Source organism: Mus musculus, chromosome 1 (assembly GCF_000001635.26).
Source record: "Mus musculus strain C57BL/6J chromosome 1, GRCm38.p6 C57BL/6J".
In the NCBI taxonomy this organism is placed as follows: domain Eukaryota; kingdom Metazoa; phylum Chordata; class Mammalia; order Rodentia; family Muridae; genus Mus; species Mus musculus.
In genome coordinates this window covers 59,151,477-59,174,053 of record NC_000067.6, presented here as the reverse complement: position 1 = coordinate 59,174,053, position 22,577 = coordinate 59,151,477, and the positions used below count along the sequence as shown (strand labels likewise).

General features: G+C 44.3%; 2 protein-coding genes and 1 pseudogene across 4 annotated transcripts in view; 2 read left to right on the top strand and 1 right to left on the bottom strand.

The window, feature by feature from the left end:
• Als2 (alsin Rho guanine nucleotide exchange factor) overlaps window positions 1-11,298 on the top strand; it is a 74,476-nt gene extending 63,178 nt beyond the window's left edge. For both annotated transcript variants that reach the window (NM_028717.6, NM_001159948.2), the window contains exons 27-34: window positions 741-898; window positions 3,495-3,617; window positions 4,041-4,217; window positions 5,620-5,665; window positions 5,842-5,903; window positions 6,442-6,591; window positions 6,775-6,871; window positions 9,839-11,298. In NM_028717.6, coding sequence (NP_082993.4) covers window positions 741-898; window positions 3,495-3,617; window positions 4,041-4,217; window positions 5,620-5,665; window positions 5,842-5,903; window positions 6,442-6,591; window positions 6,775-6,871; window positions 9,839-9,877 — 852 coding nt within the window. In that variant the 3' untranslated portion in view covers window positions 9,878-11,298. The remainder of the gene's footprint in view (window positions 1-740; window positions 899-3,494; window positions 3,618-4,040; window positions 4,218-5,619; window positions 5,666-5,841; window positions 5,904-6,441; window positions 6,592-6,774; window positions 6,872-9,838) is intronic.
• Mpp4 (membrane protein, palmitoylated 4 (MAGUK p55 subfamily member 4)) overlaps window positions 10,665-22,577 on the top strand; it is a 42,455-nt gene continuing 30,542 nt past the window's right edge. The window contains exons 1-5 of one of the 2 annotated variants that reach the window (NM_001164682.1): window positions 10,665-11,346; window positions 12,523-12,582; window positions 15,379-15,468; window positions 16,559-16,680; window positions 22,318-22,395. In NM_001164682.1, the coding sequence (NP_001158154.1) occupies window positions 12,540-12,582; window positions 15,379-15,468; window positions 16,559-16,680; window positions 22,318-22,395 (333 nt within the window). In that variant the 5' untranslated portion in view covers window positions 10,665-11,346; window positions 12,523-12,539. Of the gene's footprint in view, window positions 11,347-12,417; window positions 12,583-15,378; window positions 15,469-16,558; window positions 16,681-22,317; window positions 22,396-22,577 lie in introns of those variants that run through there. The other variant, NM_145143.3, reaches the window with a different exon arrangement.
• Gm19125 (predicted gene, 19125) lies at window positions 17,097-18,447 on the bottom strand (annotated as a pseudogene).

Here is a 22,577-nt window from a genome sequence, read left to right as displayed (position 1 = left end):
AACATCCCTCCATGGCCTCTGCATCAGCTCCTGCTCCCTGACATGTTTGAGTTCCAGTCCTGACTTCCTTGGTGATGAACAGCAGTATGGAAGTGTAAGCTGAATAAACCCTTTCCTCCCCAACTTGCTTCTTGGTCATGATGTTTGTGCAGGAATAGAAACCCTGACTAAGACAAGTATCATCACCAGAAAGATTTTAACATTTCCAACCTAACAAAAGTCAGCCTGGCACATTTCTGTAAGTTCAGCCCTTGAGAGGCTAAGACAGGAGGATCAATCACAAATTTGAGGCCAACCTAAGCCACGTACCAGAACTCTATTTCCAAAACAAACAACAATGAAAGAAAGAATAGATGCTGGAGAGCTGGCTCAACAGGTGAGAGCAGAGGACCCTGCAACTGCTGGCAACGGCTGTCCTGGGCTTCTGAGGCAGCTGCATGCAATCACACTGATAATTTTTAAAAAACCTTTAAAATATATAAAAAGGAAAGCAAAAATAAAACCTGTTGTAGGATGTATATGGAATGTTGCCTTGAAGAAAAGCAAGTCCTGACGTTGCTTCTGCTGTTGTACAGTGAGACCTGTCTCAAAACAACAAGTATCCCCAACGCTAGCGCCTTACACCAGGTAGACTAAAGATGTGGAAGTTAAGGAATCTGACTTTTCCTGACACTGGGGAAATGGTTTTTTAGGGACTGCTCTTACTGCCTACTGATCATGTTCCTTGTTTCTGGTCTCAGGCCTGTGATACTCCTCTGCACCCACTGGGCAGGCTTGTGGAGACCCTGGTTGCGGTGTATAGAATGACATATGTGGGTGTAGGGGCCAACCGCCGGTTACTGCAGGAAGCTGTGAAGGAGATTAAATCTTATCTCAAGAGGATTTTCCAGCTTGTGAGGTAAGATCGTTACACTGAAAGCTGCAGAGTGGTCTGTGGCATCTTCAACCGGAGTCTAGATGTTGCAGCCTTGTGAGGTACTTGAGTGTCCCCCTCTATCATAGGAAGTACTCATCTAAAAAAAGCTTTATGCTACAGATCCATAAAGAGACTAAATAATGGAAGTGCATTTTTAATTGTTCATGTGATATTTACTACCTCATATAACTGAAGGCTAAAATAAACTCTGGTTTTCTAAGTCTAATTTGGTGTAAAATATAGTAGTCATATTTGTATTTAACTTGGAGGCTTAATCATGCCTCTAAAACCTAACCACAGAATAGAGTTGGTGGAAGTTCAGTCCCTGAGGATATGCCCAGTCTGGTCCCTTCCCACGAGCAGCATGTGTACTCATATACTCAGTAGGAGCCAGTGAGCACTCCAGGCTCAACCAGACAAAGCACTGACAACAGAAGAGTTGTCATCTTCAGCCTGTGAGCTAGAGTAAGGCAGAACACAGCACATGCAGCGCAGCCGTGTGGAGGAGGACACTGAGGCAGAAGCCAGAATGAAGTGCTTGCTGCCTGCTTCAGGTCTGGACGCCCAACTGACCAGAAAGTATCGAGAGGAGACAGGGTTAAAGGAGCCAGGAACTGTCATAGAGAAGACAGATCCTGGCAGCAGCAAGCTGGAGTTTTAAACCAACAAATGAGTTCCCTACTGAGTCACTTAGGAATTTGCCCCAGAAATGTTCTTATATTACCAAACTCAAAATGCTCAGCACACTTGGAGTGTGTCAGGTTTGGAGGAGCCGTGTGTCTGTGAAAAGCATCCGTGCAATGGAGTGTCTCCATTCCAGCCTTGGCTAGGCTGTGTGCTATAAAGAACTTTCTTTACTTTGTTTTTTAGTATTCCCAGCTATAAAGAGAGCAGAGGTGGGTGGCAAGCTGTAACTCCACAAAAAATAGACAATATTATAAGCTGCCTTTGAAAGGTCAAGAGTTAAGTCTCTGAAATAAACCAGACAGTAAACATATGGTGGGCCCCAGCAACATCCCAGAAGTCAAAGATAAACGCCTAGGGCACTGGTTTCAACTTCCGTGCTGCAACCCTTTAATACAGTTCCTTCCTCAGGTTGTGGTGGCCTCCTCCCCCGTAACATTCCTTTGCTGCTACTTCCTAACTGTCACTTGCTACTGTTAGGAGTGTAGCATAACTATCTGATGTGCAACCCCTGCTCCACAGGTTGACGACCACTTCTCTAGAACTCACGTCAAGGCATGGAGAAAAGCAAACCTAGGGAGTAGTCAGAAATTTAGTCCATTATCATTTGAAGAACTAACTTTCAGCAGCAAGTCTGCATTTTAGAGAAGATTTCTGAAATTTATATCTCTGTAGTTCAGTTGGGGTTATATTCTGGTTTGAGTTTCTGATTAGAGTTGATGCAAGTTGACTTCGGGTAGAGAATTCCTTAGTCAGATGAGCCCCTGCTTGGGGGATTTTGGAACTGTCACTCAGTCACTCCGTTCCCATTCTGTAGGAAGCACCACACATTCAGTCCGTTCTGCTTTTCACATGCTCACTTTTAGTTTGGGAACATTGTATGTCATTACTTTTATGTATTTTCACAGAACATTTTCACATTATACAGTACAATTTGTCATAACTGAAAGAGAAGTTCTTTAAGCTGGACAGTGGTGTTGTACACCTTTAATCCCAGCACTCAGGAGGCAGGGGCAGGTGAATTTCTGAGTTCAAGGCCAGCCTGGTCTACAAAGTGAGTTCCAGGACAGCCAGGGCTACACAGAGAAACCCTGTCTTGGGGGGGGGGGGGGAGAAAAGAAAAGAAAAGAACTTTAACGTAGATGCTACTCAGATCACAGTGCAGTGTGCATGAATGTGTTTCTCTCTGCGGATAACCAGAAACGTATTACTTTATTACTTTACTCTTCCCATACACATTTTGCTTTAAATCCCTGGGGTGGTAAACAGTTGTTTCTAGGAAGACAAAAAGAAAGTTTTAAGAACCGTCAATTACAAAACGCATTCAGTCCGTTCTGCTTTTTATGTGCTTTCTTTTAGTTTGGAAACATTGTATGTCATCATTTTCATGTATTCTCTTATTTTTTTACTTATTTTTTAAATTTACACTCTAGATTTTATTCTCCCCCCACCCCCGGTCCACCCTCCAACTGTTCCACATCTCATACCTCCTCCCCACCCACTTGTCTTGACTAGGATGTCCTCACTGCCCATCCCCCCACCCCACCAGACCTCTAAACCCCCTGGGGCCTCCAGTCTCTTGAGGGTTAGGTGCATCTTCTCTGACTAAACCCAGACCCAGCAGTCCTCTGCTGTATATGTTTTGGGGGCCTCATATCAGCTGGTGTGTGCTGCCTGGTTGGTGGTCCAGTGTTTGAGAGATCTCAGGGGTCCTGATCCTCCTATAGGGTTGCCCTTCTCCTCAGCTTCTTCCAGCCTTTCCCTAATTCAACCACAGGGGTCAGCAGCTTCTGCCCATAGGTCGGGTGCTAATATTTGCTTCTGACTCTTTCAACTGCCTTTGGGTCTTCCAGAGGACCTAGAATCTTATGGCTTGTTTTCGATTTTCACTTAGGTTCTTGTTTCCTGAGCTTCCTGAGGAGGGCAGCACAATTCCTCTTTCTGCTCCTCTGCCCACTGGAAGGAGATCCTTCTGTACTGGAAAATCGGATTCCAGATCCGAGTCACCAGAACCAGGGTGAGTTGAGCTGGGTGAGGTAGTGAGGATGTGGTGTGAATGCTGCACGGACTCCCGAAGAACCTCAAAGATGGCTGCTTTCCCCAGGCCCGGTTTCCTCATGTCCTCAGTGGCTGTCTAGCTTCCTCGTGGTACTAGCTGCTGTCAGGGAGGGAGTAGCCACATGTGGTCAGTCAGGAAGGCAGCTGAGCAAAGGCAATTTGTGCCGAGTTAGGTGACCCTGCAAGAGCAGCCTCAAGATGGAATCAAAGCGATTCTCAGTTTGCTTTCTGGTCATCCAAAAGAATTGGCAGTTGGTTCAAGACAGTCAACTCTACCTGTATCAAGCAGCACTCGCAAAACCATCCTGTGAACCTTGCAGTCCATAAGGAAGCGCCATCTCTGACTAGTGTTCTTGTGCCTCCTTCCCACTTCTGTTTGTAGTTATGTAGTAACAAGTTCTGGCTTACTGCTTCCGGTGCTGCTGCCACGGCTCTACCCACCTCTCTTCATGCTCTATGCCCTGGATAATGACCGAGAGGAAGACATTTACTGGGAATGTGTGCTTCGACTAAACAAGCAGCCAGATATTGCTCTCTTGGGCTTCCTTGGAGTACAGAAGTAGGTACTGTGGTTGTGAGCAGAACCAAAAGTTTGAATTGAAAATTCCTTCAGCACTGCCAAGAATTTATTGGCATCTACTTGTGTGTATGTGCGTGTGGTTTCTCAGCTTGCTCATCTGCCCTGTCAGCACAGATTAATGATCTTCATTTCTGAGAGGGTCCAAAGGTGGTTATGAAGTTCCTTTATATCTGAACATGGGTTTTTACATAATCATATAAAAACTAAATGGCTCGTCTTAGCTAATAAAGATGTGTAATTTATACTCCCATTCCTTAGAAAAAGTTAATTGCTTTAAATCTTTGGTGTTCCTTCCCTTTTATCCGTCCCACGTCATTTGCAATTGAAAGTGTTAGACTTAAACATTTTCATATTATCTCAGGCATGGGTTCTCCTTCCAGGGATGGTTATCATCCTTTCTCTAGAGTGGTGATAGAGCTGATTCCAGTCCACTTAAGAGCCATATATTCACGCTATCAAAAAAGTGTATACATTTTTGTTGGGAAGTTATTTTTTCAATGGAATAATTTAGTAATAAAAATGTGATAAATGTGTAAATGAAGGACCTACTCTGGACTGTAGTGTGCAGTTATTGGATGTAGATTGAGGTTATAGGATGACAAAACCCCCTGGGATATAGTAGCTGCTATTGCCAATATAAAAACCACAGCTCTCATCTTCAAGGGAATAAGAAATTGTTCATTCTAGAGCCATTATAAGTGACTATGGATCAGGAACACAGATTTAAGTTATCCCAAATTCCGTGCTCTAACATGGAAGCAGTTTTTATAGTTTTACAGAACAAAGAAGGTCATCAATCAAGGAAAGTTTAAAATGCATTGAGTATGCCAGAGAGTCAGATATGGTGAGACAGGCAGGCAAGGTGTACGGCTATTGTGTAGCTATTTTATAGACCCAAGATGCTATCTTATGACATTCTTAGCTCTTGGATTACTGGAAAAGTGTTCTACTAAGTTAATAGCTTCTATGAGATCTTTATTTATTATCATGGGGTGTTTTTTCAGATTCAGAGCCAGGAGTGGCTGTTTCAGAAGGCTAAAGTTAGCCCAAGATAAAGTAATTAGCCTTTGAACCTACAAATTCCAGTCTCTCAGAGCACTGAGATCCCAGTCAGTTCATTATTCTCTGCAGACACAGGCTCTTTCCGGGAGTTTTCACTCCCAGCCAGATATAGTTTCTTCTCAGGAGTTTTCACATTATTAAGCCATTTCCAGGATGTTTACTAAATTTTAGGAAAAAGGTAAATAAAAACATGAAACCCAGAACCAATTTGTAGAAAAGTTGTTAAGGGGAGCAGGGAAGCCAAGATAACCATCATCTTTATAAAGGGTGTGTCTGCCATACTGATGTCTTAGACTAACAATTTATGATTTCATTGTAGAAAATTCTGGCCAGCCACCTTGTCAATCCTTGGAGAGAGTAAAAAGGTATAGTGGATTTTAGTTCCTCATCAAACATGCTTTTCTCTGTTCTGAAGGACTCCATTTTACATGAGCAGTGCTCATGTTAATGCCAGTTATCCCCAGCAGGCTGGGTCCTCTGAGATGTTCATGTTCTTGTTACAGAAGACGCCTCTCTTCTGACACTCATTCTCCTTATGCAGGTGTTGTCAACCACAAAGGATGCTTGCTTTGCATCTGCAGTAGAATGCCTGCAGCAGATCAGGTAATGCCTCATGTTGTTGAACAGTCAGACAAATCAAAGTAGTGGCTCCTGTCCTGGGAGAGTAGAAAGACTACAATGGTCCCCACCCCCTTCCTCTCCATTTTTTTTTTCCTCGATGGTATCTTGCTATTTTATTCTCCTTCCTACTCCTAAATGTTGTCAGTATAAATGGAAAGATCAGAAAGTCTCTTTGCAAACATCTGGGCTCTTTTACTCTAATATGCTCTTGTGTTTTCCAAGGAGTAGACAGCCTGCCTGGAGATTTATCTGTGTGCTCCTATCATTAGCCAACTTTTCATTCAGAAACGGAATTCCAGTGGGTCAAAGAAAACATTCCGTGTGGGTCCTCCCACCATAATCTCTTTTCTGACTTCTTTTCCCAAACATTGTAGGATTCCAGGCCATCCCTCCACATTCTGGCTGCCTAGTGTGTCTAATTGAGGCATGTGACCTGGAGGAATTTTTTTTTTTAAATGAATAAGAGATGGCTTTATTAGGAAAATCATAGGATATCTTTTACACTTTGTTTTCACAACAGCACAACATTTACTCCATCAGACAAGCTTAAAGTGATCCAGCAGACCTTTGAAGAGATCTCCCAGAGTGTCCTTGCATCGCTGCAGGAGGACTTCCTCTGGTCCATGGATGACTTGTTCCCCGTCTTCTTATACGTGGTGCTGCGGGCCAGGTATCCAGTTTTTCCTGACATCGTTGGGTTTACCAAGTCTGCTTGTCTTGAATTGATGCTGCTCCTGTCAGAATAGAATGTCACTTGGGTTAAGCTGTTGTGTGTCTGCGTCATCAGTTGATTCTAAAGGAGGGCCACTTAGAGACAGCATGGACTTCCCGTCCATCTCTTTGTCTGACACAGGATTCGGAACTTGGGCTCTGAAGTTCACCTCATTGAGGATCTGATGGACCCCTTTCTCCAGCATGGGGAACAAGGCATCATGTTCACCACCTTGAAGGTGAGTGCCTCCCTGAACAGTTCTCAGTAAGTCCGTCCTTCCTTCCTTCCTTCCTTCCTTCCTTCCTTCCTTCCTTCCTTCCTTCCTTCCCACAGTGTAAACCACGTGGTAACTGCTTTTCTTTCTGTCCGTGCTGCTTTCGTTCTCTTTGGTGGAGGGATGGTTTATTTCCAAGCTGGCCTGCAATTCTTAGTCACCTTCCTGCCAGTGCTTCCCAAGGGCTGCAGCTGCAAGTGTGAGCTGCCATGTCTCACCTACTTTCTTCTTTGAGGAAAAATTCAGTGTAGACTTTTTTTTTCTTTTATTAAAAAGACCTTTCATACGGTATATTCCGATTATGGTCTCCCCTGCCGCCATTCTTTCCAGTTTCCATCCAGATCCACATGTTTTCTGTCTCTTGCTAAAAATCAAGCAGGCATTGTTGGGTTCTGGGTGGAAGCCAAGAAAACTCACTTTGGAAGCTTAAAAAAGAAAGGTTCACTTTCTGAGCGAGCGCTCAGGGAGGCGGTCAGTTCTGGATCTGAACCTCGTTCCCGAAGGGAGAGTGTACAATGTTTTTAAAGGATGGGAACACAAAGCAAAGGGGAGCTGCAGGGTCATCCGATTGTATTTGGGCAGTATGGGCTAAGCAAGGGAGTACCCATTGAAGATTTGGCTGTATCCAGGGTACCTGGCTTCAAGGTTCCTAATTCATTCTTGTAGACTTTAGGTCCAGAGCTCACAGTGATAAGGGTACAAAGGAGTGGGTCAGCTGTATGTAGTTACTTAGGGCATAACAGGCAATTGGTTATGTACTTTTATAACTTACACACCTTGATTTAGATAACAGCAATTTCTGTATTCTGCACTGGGCTTTGTTCCCATCTGCTGCAGGAGGAAGCTTTTCTGATGATGGCTGAGCAAGGCACAGATCTATGAATATAGCAGCATGTCACTGAGAGCATTTTATTGCTATGATCCTTCAGCCAAACTGTTGTATTTTGTTTTCCTCTAGGTCCTTGGCCTGTCTAGGCGCAGATTCTCAGCCACCCAAACAGCATTGTATATGGACTCCATTTCATGGAGTGGCCTTAATTCAGCTCAGATAGTGGCTGGTCACTCCCACAAGCCGTGTGCCACCATTGCACCAGCATGTCTTACAGACAGGGTTTGCAGGGTTGCTGTTTGCCTGTCTCCTTTGGTAGTGTGCAGAGCACCTTCTAGTACCCAGTCAGTGGGGTGAAGGCTCTAGGCAGGCACGGCTCAACCTCTCCATGTTCACTGAGTTGTATAGGTGTTGTCAGCAGTAGGCTCTTACCATCAGGTTGTGAAGAGCTCTCAGGAGCCTTGGCAATAACCTGAGGTTTGTTTTGTTTTGTTTTTGGGGGAGGTGCTTCCCATGGGGCACCTTTGGCCAAGAGCTCAGTTAAATGTAACCCATTTCTGATATTGGAAGCTTCACTTGGTGACAAGAAATGTCCATTTGGGGTTCTGTCTCCCCTGTTATTTGGAGATTTCATTTAAATTGCCTTCCTGTATGTATGTATGTCCATGGGACAAATGGCCCTTAGTTTTAGCTGTCCTTCCTGTACCCCTCTTTCAGTCCCTTCCACCCCTACCTGTGTGATCCTCCCACTCCAACCCCCGCTCCCATCTATAACCATCTGTTCTATTCTCCCTTCCAGGGAGATCCATCCCTACCCTCGTCCCTCTGTGCTTATCTGTGGATAAGTATCTTGCTTATCAATGACTTAATAGCTAACATCTACATAGAAGCAAATACATATCATATTTTTTGGGGGGGTCTGAGTTGTCTTTCAGTATAGACTGAATACCTTTAGAATATATGTTGTTGGTTCTAAAAGCACGATAATGTATTAAATTAGAATAAATCAGACCTATACTGCCAGGCAATAAAATCTTATAAAAACACAGGTTTTAATATGAAGTCGTGTGTTATAGTCACATGAGTAGGCAGTCCCTAATGGTAAGGATAATGCTCATATTAGCAATACAGTACTGTAATTTCCATATCATAAAAGGAAACTAAAATTGGGAATACAAATTATTTAATAAATGTTTAAGAAAAGGTACTGTGGTTTTAGCAGTTTGGGAGGTAGGCTGAGGTAGAGAAGTGTAGGTGCTTTGGGGTTTGTAGAGCAAAGGAAGACGGGTCTGTGAAACCCTTAGGACTGAACATCAGGTTCCTGGCCCAAGTTAACTTTTTAACATTAATGTTTCTGTGTATAAACTGAGAAAGAGAAATAAAGAGCAAGCTGTAGTGACATGTCTACAGATTCTTCATAGTCCTGCTGGGAAGCCTTCGTTCCCAGGGAACATTAGTGAATGTCCATAAGGACATGCTCAGGCTCACTTAAAGCCATAGAAGGCCAGACTGAAGCGTGTGCCTAAAACACCAGCAGAAGTGTTCCGGTTCTACCCAGTGCTGGTGGGTTTATAGTGAGGCCCCTTTCCCACATTGCTGGTAACAGGGCAGCGAGCAGTTAGGCTGCTCTCTAAGAACAGTTACTAGAGACTGTCATGGCCAAGCGCTGGTGTGTTTGACTCAGGATCCCACTCCCTGGGATTTCTCCTAAGAAGTCAAGAGTGGAAATTGTGCACCACTCTGGTGTGTGAGTCCTAAGCACACAAGCACTTTGGGATCACTGCTTCTCAGAAATTCAGTCTTGGAAACTCTGACTTGCTGTGTGGTGTGTGGGGCTGCTCAGCCTTCGAGTAGTAAATGTGGACGAGCTCTGCTCACATTGTCCCGTGTACCCTCACACTTCCCAGTCACCAGTGAATGGTCTCATGTTAATCAGTAAAGACCGGTACACAGAGGAAATAGAGGGCAAGTGTTTGTTGTTGTTAGGCTACAGTAGCCATTGGCTGGAGAGAGCTTGGTGAGGTAGACAATGTGCCTTCAGTAAGGGATTGTTTTTTCCCAAGTCTTAAAGAAACTGAATCTGAATTTGTTTGGATTTTCAGGCCTGTTACTTCCAGATTCAGCGGGAGAAGCTTAACTAGGGCGCCTGACAGCTTGAGGACCGGATTATCTGCTGCGGAGGCTACAGCTATGGCACAGGCACCGACTGGAGGCTGATGGGGCAAAGAACAGTGTTGAATACAGAATGGACTTTTGTGCTATTTTGGTTGTAATTTCTGAGCCTTACTAATAATTAGAGCCCAGCATGGAAAACATACTGTATCATTCAAATGGAGACTGGAAAAGGAGATAGGGATAGAGTAGAGTCTTTGGCCTGTGCTGAGATCCACACACCTACTTAGAAAAGGAAACTGGTTACCCTTTCCTGTAGTGAAAGCTCTCAGCTCCATGCAGTTCCAGGAAACCTTTCCAGGAAAGCTGCTTAGATGAAAAGAAGTTGATGACTGTGTTTAAGCTCCTGGTTTGTCTAATTCCATTTGCAGTTACCCAATACCCTTTGGCAAGGAGCAGGTTTTACTTGAACTGAAGCAGCCATCCCTTGCCTTCCTAGACCTCTCCCAGGCACAAGTGCAGCATGCTACTTTGCTAGGGGTGGGGGTGGGGGAGAAGAAGTTTTAAACTGTAGTTTTAACCTTTTGTAAGCCCCTTTACCAAGGCATTTGTGGTCAGAGAGCTCCCACGGGGTGACTATGACATCCTGGTCCCCTCGTGGAATGCATCCACATAGGATCTTCTGCCTGCTGACTGAAAAGAACATAGGAATACACTGGAGTGCAAACACTGCCGTGCCAAGCTGCTCCAAACCTCACTGATCCGAGGCCCACTGCCTACCCAGGAGGCCCGTAAGCTTCTTAGCACAAGCTTTGTGTGGAGACTGAAGATCTGCACATGTGAGGAAGCAGGGAGCTACAGTGGCCCTCAGCCCAGTCTGCGGGTCTTCCCTCTACCTCACACTGAACTCAGAAGGGAAGGAAGGAGAGACGCACATGGGATTCTCCCACCTCAGAAGTATTGTGACAGCACCGCATAACCACGGTTTGCTCTTTTACAAGCAGCCTCACAAGTGTGGGTTGTGGGTGTGCGCTGGAGCAGTGCCACTCGTAGCTGTTTGGATACCACAGGTGCTCTTCTGTCTCATCTGCTGTACTCGGAGGCGAGCGCAGTGGCCTGACTCATGGGAAATGACTCAGCAGGCGGCAACTACTTTTGAAAAGGATCATGATTTCCGAGCTACTTTATAATCAAGACAAGCATTTGTTAACATACTGTTTTGGAATGTTGGCTGTAATGTAACAGCAGTTTTCATAATAAATGACATTCATCTCTACGAAGCTGTTCTATGACTGTGGAAGAAATGACATGGGGCAGACTGTACTTTAAAGAGTGCTCAGTTTACAGTATTCTTTCTCCACATTGTAATCCATGCCTCAGACCTCAGGAACCCCTGGGGTTTTTAATTCACTTAACTACTAGCCAATTTCTGGCAAAGAGCAAGTTAATTCTGATCCCGATAACCCAGAGACAAAGGTCTCCAAGGAAAACTGCTGCTGTGAGTAAGACAGTTGTGGGCTTTGTTTTTGTTTAGGGAAGGGCTAGAGGAACAGGTTTAGGAGGATAGCACTGTCCGCATCTCTCCGCCTACCGTCTTCTGCCAGGCCGAGCTGCTCCCTGTGGAGAGGGACCAACTCTTTCTCATTTCGCATATTTTTAGTTTGTGAGCCAAGACACAAATGCCAGATTTGGCTAGTAAAGCCAAAGTAATTGAACACCTACCTCCTTCAGAGAAAGATCAGGAGGGGCTAATAGTGGGAATGGATGGAAACTTGGACAATAGGACCAGAGAAATTCTCAAATGGCAGCATGCCATCTCACATCTCTGAGAACCCGTTGCAATTCAATCTTCTAATTTCAGTTTTAAGAGAAGCTGCCTAACCACTGTATTTTCCTCATTCTACACAGTTCTTGAGTTGCAGCTTAAAACAATAAATTTTCATGTGTGTGTGGAAAACCCTAAATCTCCAGGCACTGTCTGTGACTAGAAATACCAGCACCTATGTAACTCACAGCAGCCCTCAGCAGTGCCAGTCTGGGGGCTCCCTTTCCCTATCGGTGAATAGCTATAGTTTGCTGTGTCTGCGCTGGGACTCCAACCCAGAGCTTCCCGACTTTCCTCTACTCTTTCCCACTGCCTATGCCCCGCAGATGTGTTCTGCATTAGGCCTTGAAAAGCTGAAGTTAAGAAAAGTAAAAGCCTCTGGTGGGTGTAGTGGCACACCTTTGTAGTCTGAGCCCTTGAGGGTGGAGGAAGTTCAGTTATCCTTGGTTATACACACAGTTTGAGGCTACCGGGGCTACATAAGACTCTGTCTCAAAAAAAAAAAACAAACTAAAAGTAGGAAAGATTTGAAGGGGGGCGATTGGTGTTTGTTATCTGGAAACAGTCAACAGAAATATTAAGGGCTTGTATGGGAGTGTAGTACTCATGTGAGAGAAAGCTCACTGTGGTGGAGGATAATGTAAATGAGATGTTCCCTTGCAGGGACAGCTAGGGCTGCTGCGGAGGCTTAGAAGAGGTCCAGGGTTAGCCTGCAAGGGCAGGATTATGCCAAAGAGGATGCACAGAGCTTTTCTCTAGAGCATCAGGTGACTGGCAGCTAGCAGCCTCCTGGTGCTTCCTGCTTGCTTCTCTCTTGCCAGGAGCAACACTGTGTTTTCATCCTTGCAGGTAAGAGTCTGCTCGCAATGCCGCATTTCCAGAAGGCACCAGCAGCAGCTACAGATAATCGTGGGTAGTCTGTGTTAAAGTGGTTGACTGTCCTACAGTACCATCTCTTAAGCGTGGCACAGTGCGTTGTCAAAGAGTTCAAGTGAAACTGTCCCATCTTCTGTGAGGGCCTTGGATGCAGAGGAAGCCAGCAGGCCATTTCTCAGGGAGGGTTGCATATGGGCTTTTTCAAGATTTCCATATTGAAAAATACTTTAGAAAACAAGCCTAGTGGGTAAGAGGTCAGGACTTTGAATAGCAATTGTTTTAAAGCAGAAGGAAATGCTTTAAATGTTTTAATTATAATGTTTAATTACAATTTAATTGTGTGTGTGTGTACGCTTGTGTGCAAGTGTGCGCGCATGCGTTTGTGGAAGCCCTGGTGCTTGTGGAGGTCAGAGAACAACTGAAAACAGCTCCCTCCTACCATGTGGGTTCAAAGTCATCAGACTTGGCAGCGAATGCATTTCCTGCTGAGCTACCCCAGAGACCCAAAGCTGAATTTTAAGGTAATGCTGCGTACATTCCAGGTATTCATGGTGACCACTTGCTTTATAACACAGTTTTTAATTGCCTTTTCTTATTCCCTACCTCTTTACCCTATAAATCACCTGTCTAGAATCCTTCATTCTGGCGCAATTCAAACCAAGGCACTTAAACACATAAGGTTATTATTTAAATCCACATAGTGCCCCACCAGTAATAAAAAGGATAAGGTAAAGAAAGATATAGCTTAGCTGGTAGAATGCTTGTGTGGCATATGTGAAGTCCAGGGTTCAGTTCCCAGCACCACATAAACCATTTGTGGTCACACATGCCTGTCACACAACCCCAGCCCTTGGGAGGTGGAGACCGGAGGATGAGAGCATCTGGTGATCCTTGACTAGAGAGAAAGTCTGAGGCCAGCATGGACTACATGGGACTCTGTCACCAAACAAACAGGAAACCAACCAAAAGCAAGATAGCTGAAAACAGCTCCCTCCTACCATGTGGATACTGTGTATTTAAGCGTGTGAGTGTGGATAGATAGCACAGAAGCACACATGTGAGCCTACACAAAACCCTGAAAGGATGTAGCAACTTTGAATGCAGGAGTAAATAGACTCCAGGAGTGCTGTGCTGTAGTGGTTTCCTGAGTCACAAGCAGGATTAGCGCTGATAGAATGATTTTCTGATTTGGTAGACTACTTGGTAAGGTTTAATGTGCAATGTGTTAATTCTTCAATTATGATGGTAGCGTTTCTTCAAATTTATTGGTTTCTTGCAAACTATTTTGTGTTTGTAAGAAGAAACTTTGTTTGTTTGTTTGTTTTTGTGTTTTTTAAGACAGGGTTTCTCTGTGTAGCCCCAGCTGTCCTGTAACTCGCTCTGTAGACCAGTCTGGTCTTAAACTCACAGAATCACCTGCCTCTGCTTCCTGAGTGCTGGAATTAAAGGCGTGCGCCACCACTGCTTGAAAAGTTGAGTTATACATTCAGGTCATTCTGGGGTTGATTTATGTTTGTTTCTTCAGTGACATGAAGTTAGACACTTGCACATTCTGCAGGGACAGTGATTATCTATCACATAGAACAAGTTCTAAGCCTTTCCCTGAGACCCCTACCTTCCCTTTGCCCTTGCCTCCTTCGCCCTGTCCTCATCCTGCCGGCTGAGGTATAAACATGACAGCTGGAAATGCACCATCTTGGAGCAGATAGATGAGTGCTATGTGCACCCCAGGGCTGGGCCAGGGTGCTGGTGAGCCTTTCACATGAGGCTGACCCAAGTCTGGATGGTCTCTGCCTCAACACTGTCAAACAGGCAATGCAGAAACTTCTATTCCACCAGGCCACTCATTTTGGATTTCATTTTGTGAGAGTAAATAAATCTAGAGCAGTGTTTTTATTTTTATTTTTTTAATTAAGTAGTTTAAATTGTTTGCTATAGATGAGTATTGAAATTGATAGGGTAAGATACAATGAGCTACCTACCATGTGTTTCAATCTATGCAAAATGTCCGAGAGACTGTCATCTAGGATTTAGACAGGTTGTAAGGTGGAGCAGAAAGGCTGTGTGGGGAAAAATAGCCAGATCACTGTTACATTGTCTCCAGGTTAGAAGACTATGCCAGGACAGTAAACTGTCACAGAGTTCATCCAGGACAGTATACTACCTGTGTCACAGAGTTCCATACAGTCGCCTAACAGGAATTGTGCAACTGATCAGCAAGCTCCATGAAGAACCACAAAGTGCCATATGCAGAATGGAGCATCAGGGTGTGTTCAGGCCAGGGAGGCCCTCTGAGCCCTCACCAGTGTGTAATTCACCCAGGCAAACAGATGGAAAGCAGGTAGATAAAACAGGACATGTCCGTTATTGTAAGAGATGGATGGCCTGCTGAGATGGCTCTGTGTAAAGGCACTTGCCCGCAAGGCTGACAACCTGAGACTGGTCCCTCTGACCCACATGGTGGAGGAGGAGAACTGATTCCTGCAACCTATCCTCTGACCTCTAAGCTAAAATGAATTATACACATGTGAGTGTATGACTGTGTATGTAAACAATTTAAAACAATGTATTATAGACGAAAGGTGGGGTAGGGGGATGTTTGTGGGAGAATAGTTTTCTCTTTCACACAGCTAGGAACAGCTGATTTGGAGAGGAATATCATAGGACAAGGCTGTTGTACCTGATGCACATCCTAGTGTGTGTGCCCTAGTGCTAGGCTTGCAGAATATTGTTGAAAATATGCTCCAGGGTGCTGAGCACCGGCTGCGGTGGCTGAGTGACAATACGCCGTCTGTCGATCTTCGTCTTATTCCTGACTTCCTTTCCAAGCTCCAGCAGGGAGGATGAGACAGTCTGACAGAGGAGCAGAGCTGACCAATGAGGACAGAGCTCTTCCCACGCCACCTGATCCTGAGAATGGTATGTGTCTCCAGAGTTCCTTCCTAGGCCAGAAGAGATGGTTGGTAATATCTGAGTATGTGATCAAGCACACAGGGTGGCTTGCCTTCATCCTCACAGGGAGCTTCTGCACCTTTGTCCACTAGAGCCAGTGTTGATAGTTCTGCAAGCCACTGTCAGTGCAAGGAAGACATTGCCACCAAAGGGTCAGAGCCCCACCAGGCCACACTGGTTTATAGAAAACTCAGAACTGCACAACTTGTTCGCATCCAAAGTAACAGTTAAAAGAGATTTTTTTTTTTAATAATGAAAAAGGCAATGATTTACTCTACATGATGTTCCTTTACTTGGTAAACGATTGATAGTTATATCAGGAAATTTAATGAAGGAATGAATGGCAGAAGGTTCATTGAGTGAGGATGCTAGTGACCTGAGTCAGAAGGCGAGAATCAACTCCCTCAAACTGTCCTCTGACCTCCACATGCTAGCTAAGTAAGTAAAAGTAAGTAAAATCTAATGGGAGGGCCGGCCAGATGGCTCACTGGGCAAAGACTCTTGCTGCCAAGACTTACAACATGAGCTCTCTCTCCCTGGGATCCACAGGGCCAAAGGTGAGATCTAACTCCTACAAGTTGTCCTCTGACCTTCACCCAATTGCTGTGGCATGCGTGCCCCCGTCCCACACAAATAATGCAATGTAACTTTAAATTTTTAAAGTCTAATGGGGGAGGTTTGCAGTAACACTTTCAATAAATGATTTTAGAAAGAATGAACAAAACCAACTGTGTTTGACTTGGAGAAGGAAGGTCCTGGAAACACCTGCATGGTTTAGAGACAAGTTCCCGCCTGGTAAGGAGGAAATGGAGAACCATTGTGTTATTCTCAGTGTCTCATGTTAGGCACAGTTCCAAGAGGGTGTTAGCTTATGTGCAGTTTACAAAAGAAAAATTTTCACAGTTTGTTACATAAATGATAGGACAGGGCATGGAGCCTTAAGCCCTGTGTTGTCCCCTTGTACAGAGTACCTGGCAAACTCAGCAGTCACAGAAGCCCCGGTCACAACATCTTCCTTGCTGCCCTTACCCGCCAGCTGCCCTCTGACCTTTTCTAGGTCTCTCTGGGATCCTGAGGCTCCTACTGCAGGAACTGAGCCTTTTCTACAGCCGAGATGTGAATGGTCTGTGTCTCTTATATGACCTCCTCCATTCACCATGGCTGCAGGCTCTGCTCAAGGTGAGTGCTTAAAGCCTTTCTTTGCTCTGGCTAGCAAAAGCCCGTGTATTAGACCATCCAGGTTGCTGTAAAGCTATGCTAAAAAAGTGTTGGTTTATTTATTTGCTTTTTAAAATAAAACTGCTTCTTTATTTTTGCATACTTTTAATTTGAGAAAAAAACCTCGATAAAACCCCAATTCAACACATCTAACCTTACTGTCAGGTAGAGGAGGATTTCCTGTCTTACTATAAAAGAACAGGGAAGAAGAAAACAGAAGCAGAGAGCCAGGTGGATCAAGGCAAGTCATGGCTGCTTGAGGAGCCATAGGAAAAACTGCATAGGTCACAGGGTTTCCAGGGGCAACTCTAAACTGCTTGCACGTGAGATGCGTTCTCAGCATCATCAGGAACAGGAATGGCTGGACTCCTCCACTATCACCCATCATCATCAGTGCCCAGGCCCACTGTGATCATGGGTGGGGTGGATCTCAGGTTCCTCAGGAGAGAAGCCAGGAAAGAAGAGTGCAGCTTTAACAGCATTGCCTCCACATCCTTGACAACCTTGCTTCTGCCAGTCCCAGCCATTTGCTGCAGGGTCACCATAACTGGGTGGTCAGGGTTGATTTCCAAGTGCTGTTTGACCATGACATAGCCCCCGATAGAGTTGTCTCATAGTGCCTGGGCCTCTGTGAACTGCTCTGTGTTTGCTGTCTAGCTACTGTGCTCATCACAGGGTAGCAAGGTGAGGATACATGCCTATTGGAGATTGTCATCTTCTCCATCTTCTCCTTCATGATCTTTCAGAGATTCTCAAAACTTGAGTCACTGCCCTCCATTTTTCTTACTGGTGGCACCAGAACGCCTTTGGATGTTTAAGAGTCCAGGCTCTTCCCATCAACAACTTGAGCTGCCAAACTTGTCAAGAGGCTCAAAGACCTCTTCCCCACATCCTCAACTCAACCTGAAGGTGGAGTTGGCCTCTCATTCTTTGCTCTCACCAGTGATGCAGTAGGCAAACTGCTGTGTTTCCTCATAGCATACATACACTCTGTCTCTTCTCCAGGCTGAGAGGGTATGGCAGCACAGTAGCTCAGAGAAGCATCGCTGGTGGGTGGAACTTTCATGGACTCCAAGCTTTAGATTCTTAGAGAATACCCATAAAACTTCTTGTAGTTTTCTTCCAGCTTCAAGACCTGGATGACTTTGAAGAGTTTGCTCTGCTGGAGCAGTTTTTGGAGATGTTAAAGGGTGGGGCTTCAGAATCAACCATGCCACAGATGAAGCTGAGATACTTTGGTATCACCTCATCACGGCTGTCGCACATGAACACACAAGGGCATAGGTTGATGTCATTCCTTTTGTTCTCAAAGAGGTCAAAGGGAGCTAGCCAATGGATAAATAACAATGCCCTGGATTCCAACTAGCCTTCTACACAAAAGCGCTTGGCTGCTAAGTGTCTTCTCAGTCATTGTTGAGGCTCTTAAAGAATCTTCATATTCCTCCTGAGTGACATCATCACTGTTTCTGGTCTAAGCAGACTTGGCTTTGTTCAGTTCTTCTGATCAATGTATTTGTCCTCAGTCTTCTTTTTATCTTTGCCAGTGACACACTCGTCACCTGATCCGGAATCTTCAAGCTTAGGTCTTTTCTCATCGTCCTTACCTTTCTCTCCTTTCTCTTTCTCAGCCTCATCATCACTGATCCCCTTCTCCAGAGAGTAATGGGGTGGCCCAACACTGCACGTGCTCCTTCACCAGCACTTGACTCTTCTCTGTTCTGTCTGGGATCACTTTTGGTGGTACAGCGAGCTCTGTAAAGTGCCTGCCTGACATGCACAGAGCCCTGGGATAGACCCCATCACTGTAAAACAGGGGTGCTAGTTATTGTTCTATTGCTGTGAAGAGACACCATGATAAAGGCAACTCTTACAAAGCAGCAAACGGGCCGCTTGCTTATGGTTTTAGAGGGTGAGTCCGGGATTTTCATGATGGGACACAATAACTATGCCACTGAGGCAGGAGCTGAGAGTTTTATATCCTGATCTTAAGGCAGATGGCAGAGAGGGAGACACTGGGCATACCATGGGATTTTGAAACCTCAAAGCCCACCCCTGTAACACATCTCCTCCAACAAGGTCACACCCACTCCAACAAAGTTACATTTTCTAACCCTTCCCAAACAATACCACTCCCTAGTGACTAAATTTTAAACATGAACCTATAAAATTCATTCTCATTCAAAACACTTACTGGTAAGATGGTGCAGACCTTTAATCCCAGCAATTAGGAGATAGAGGCAAGATAATCAGAAGTTCAAAGTCATTTATGACTACAAGGTCAATTTGAAGACATCCTGGATGTCTTCAATGAGACCCTGTCTCCAAAAAGTGAGGAGAAAAGATACACAAACATACACACACAAGAGGGGGGAGACAGACACACATACACAAAGAGACAGACAGGCACACATACATCCAGAGAGACAGACATAGACATGCCCCTGTTTGCTTTGGAAGCATTTAGGAATGAAAAACTATGTCTGCTCTTTTCTTTACTGTCTCCAACTTCTTTTGGAAATTCCTGTGATCACAAATCAGTTATCACAATGGCCACATTATACTCTCATTATAAATGATCAACAGGTTCTTTTGCTTAGTGTTCCCTATAGCTGTCAATCAGCATAGATCACTTCTACATACCTGAGTACCGGCCCTACAGAAGAGCAGAAAGCTCACTCATCACAGATATGGATAGGAAAGGGTAAACTGCCTCTTGGACCTCCTTTCTCCACCTGTAAGAGAAATCTGATTCCCCAAATAAGATGACGGACAGCACTGTGAAGCCCAGCAAGCATTGCTTACTTAGCCTGACCTCATCCTGTACAGAAATGCCACGGACCGCCCCAGTCGGGTATGGGGGTCCCTGGGATGAGGTTCCTCGAAAGTTAGGTTGGTAAAAATTTGGCAGTGACAAACAGAAACAAACACAGAGGCAGTTTGAATCTGAGTGTATTTTGCAACTCTCAAGCATGGGTTTTTATGCATTAAAAAAACCCAAATATTTCTGGAGTCCACCTTCTTGAGTTCTTTATATATATTGGATATTAGTCCCCTATCTGATTTAGGATAGATAAAGATCCTTTCCCAATCTGTTGGTGGTCTTTTTGTCTTGTTGACGGTGTCTTTTGCCTTACAGAAGCTTTGCAACTTTATGAGGTCCCATTTATCGATTCTCGATCTTACAGCACAAGCCATTGCTGTTCTATTCAGAAACTTTTCCCCTGTACCCATATCTTCGAGGCTTTTCCCTACTTTCTCCTCTATAAGTTTCAGTGTCTCTGGTTTTATGTGGAGTTCCTTAATCCACTTAGATTTGACCTTAGTACAAGGAGATAGGAATGGATCAATTCGCATTCTTCTACATGATAACCGCCAGTTGTGCCAGCACCATTTGTTGAAAATGCTGTCTTTTTTCCACTGGATGGTTTTAGCTCCCATGTCAAAGATCAAATGACCATAGGTGTGTGGGTTCATCTCTGGGTCTTCAATTCTGTTCCATTGGTCTACTTGTCTGTCACTATACCAGTACCATGCAGTTTTTATCACAATTGCTCTGTAGTACAGCTTTAGGTCAGGCATGGTGATTCCACCAGAGGTTCTTTTATCCTTGAGAAGAGTTTTTGCTATCCTAGGTTTTTTTGTTATTCCAGATGAATCTGCCGATTGCCCTTTCTAATTCGTTGAAGAATTGAGTTGGAATTTTGATGGGGATTGCATTGAATCTGTAGATTGCTTTTGGCAAGATAGCCATTTTTACTATATTGATCCTGCCAATCCATGAGCATGGGAGATCATTTGGTGAAAGGACCCAGATATTGTGAGACTATGCTGGGGCCTAGCAAACACAGAAGTGGATGCTCACAGTCGGCTATTGGATGGATCACAGGGCCCCCAATGGAGGAGCTAGAGAAAGTACCCAACGAGCTAAAGGGATCTGCAACCCTATAGGTGGAACAACATTATGAACTAACCAGTACCCCAGAGCTCTTGACTAGCTGCATAAGTATCAAAAGATGGCCTAGTTGGCCATCACTGGAAAGAGAGGCCCATTGGACTTACAAACTTTATATGCCCCAGTACAGGGGAACGCCAGGGCCAAAAAGTGGGAGTGGGTGGGTAGGGGAGTGGGGGGGAGGGTATGGGGGACTTTTGGAATAGCATTGGAAATGTAAATGAGGAAAATACCTAATAAAAATTTTTAAAAAAACCAAATATTACAACTCTTAGAAGATGTGTTCAGTGAAGCAATTACAACTACCATCATTATCATTTGGCACAGTAAAGCACAAAAATCAAGCAAACATTATAACTTTGAAAAGATATATTCAGTGAATCACAAATAGAACAGATACTATCATGATAGAAATAGAAATAGAAATAGAAATAGAAATAGAAATAGAAATAGAAATCCTCCAAGTGTAACAACTCTGAAAAGATATAATCAGTGGTGCAGTCATCCAAGGCTAGTGGCATATTTCCAAGAGCAGGTTAATAAATCTTTATGGTCAATTATTGTTTAACATTTAATGCCTGATTTTTTTTTAATAAATCTTCAACACATACATTTAAACTATTTTAATTCTTTTTTTTTTTAAGGCTTTCTTTACCACATACCAAAGCCCACCTCTGATGACACACGTGTAGCCATATGAAAGTGTATTGCTGGGAAAGTTTTTATCTATCATATTACTATTATATAATTTGGTAAATGATTTATAAAGTAAAGCATTGGTTTCCCCAGAGATAAGGTCATGTTAGTGACCCCATCTCAAGGGATGGCTTCTTACCCATTATTCTTGCTTAAGATCGATCTCAGCCTAGGCTACCAGGAACATGTAAATAAGAAAAGGAATAAGAGAAAATAGAACAGATAAATTGCCATGAGAACTACGGCTCAATAATTTGCTCTGGCCAAGAGCTCCACAACTGGTTCCAGGAGGCCTCCTTCTTTTGAAGTTTTTGCCTCAGTCTGTGAAACGTGTTACACAGATTCTACTGGGGTTGGTGTGGCACTGAAAAGATCCCCAGGGATCAGGAGGGATGAAGCCGGAATTTGCACAAGTGAATTCCCTCTGGAGAATTGCCTGAGGAAGGAGAACTAAGCAACTTCAAAGAACAGAGCACAGTGTGGATGAGCGCCTTTTGAATATCTGGCTTCCTATTCAGGACCCTTGGTGGGTCATGAGCCACACAGTTCACTCCCTGCATGGTTGTCCAGCACAGAGGTCCTAAGGGGTCTCTACTCCATAGACCCTCCCTTGAGAAGCCCTCATATACACTGTGTATAGATCCCTGCTGAGGTCAGTCCCAGAAATCTTTCCTTTATTTCCCTCGCTGTAAAAAGAAGAAAATTTGCATACTTTTCATTAATGAGATTGTTCTAGGACTGTCCATTTTCTGGTAGCAGCCAGAAGTAACACTTCTGGAGCCCTGGGCCCGCCAGTGGGGAGGACACTTCACTCAGCCTAGAGTCACATAGTGTCACTTGTTTGGCTGTCAGCATGGCTGCCTTAGGCTGTTTCTTCCTTTGAGAGCTTTTACTTTAAAATGTTCCTGGCCACATCCTCCATATCATTTGCCCTTTTTACCCTCCTGCAGGTCTACGACTGCCTCCAGAGGTTTAAAGAGAAGAAGCTAGTTCCTGATACAACTCATGCACAGATCTTAGCCTGTGAGGTAAGGAGGTTCTCTCCAGAAGAGCCAGAGAGCCCTTGCTGATATCCTCTGACCTGTAAGGTTTGTGTAAATGAATGGAAGTTTCTGTTGGGAAAACTTAGTCACTGAGTATGCATTCTAATAAAAGCTATCTCTTTTTTTTTAACATTTGTTTATTTATTTTATGTATATGAGTACATTAT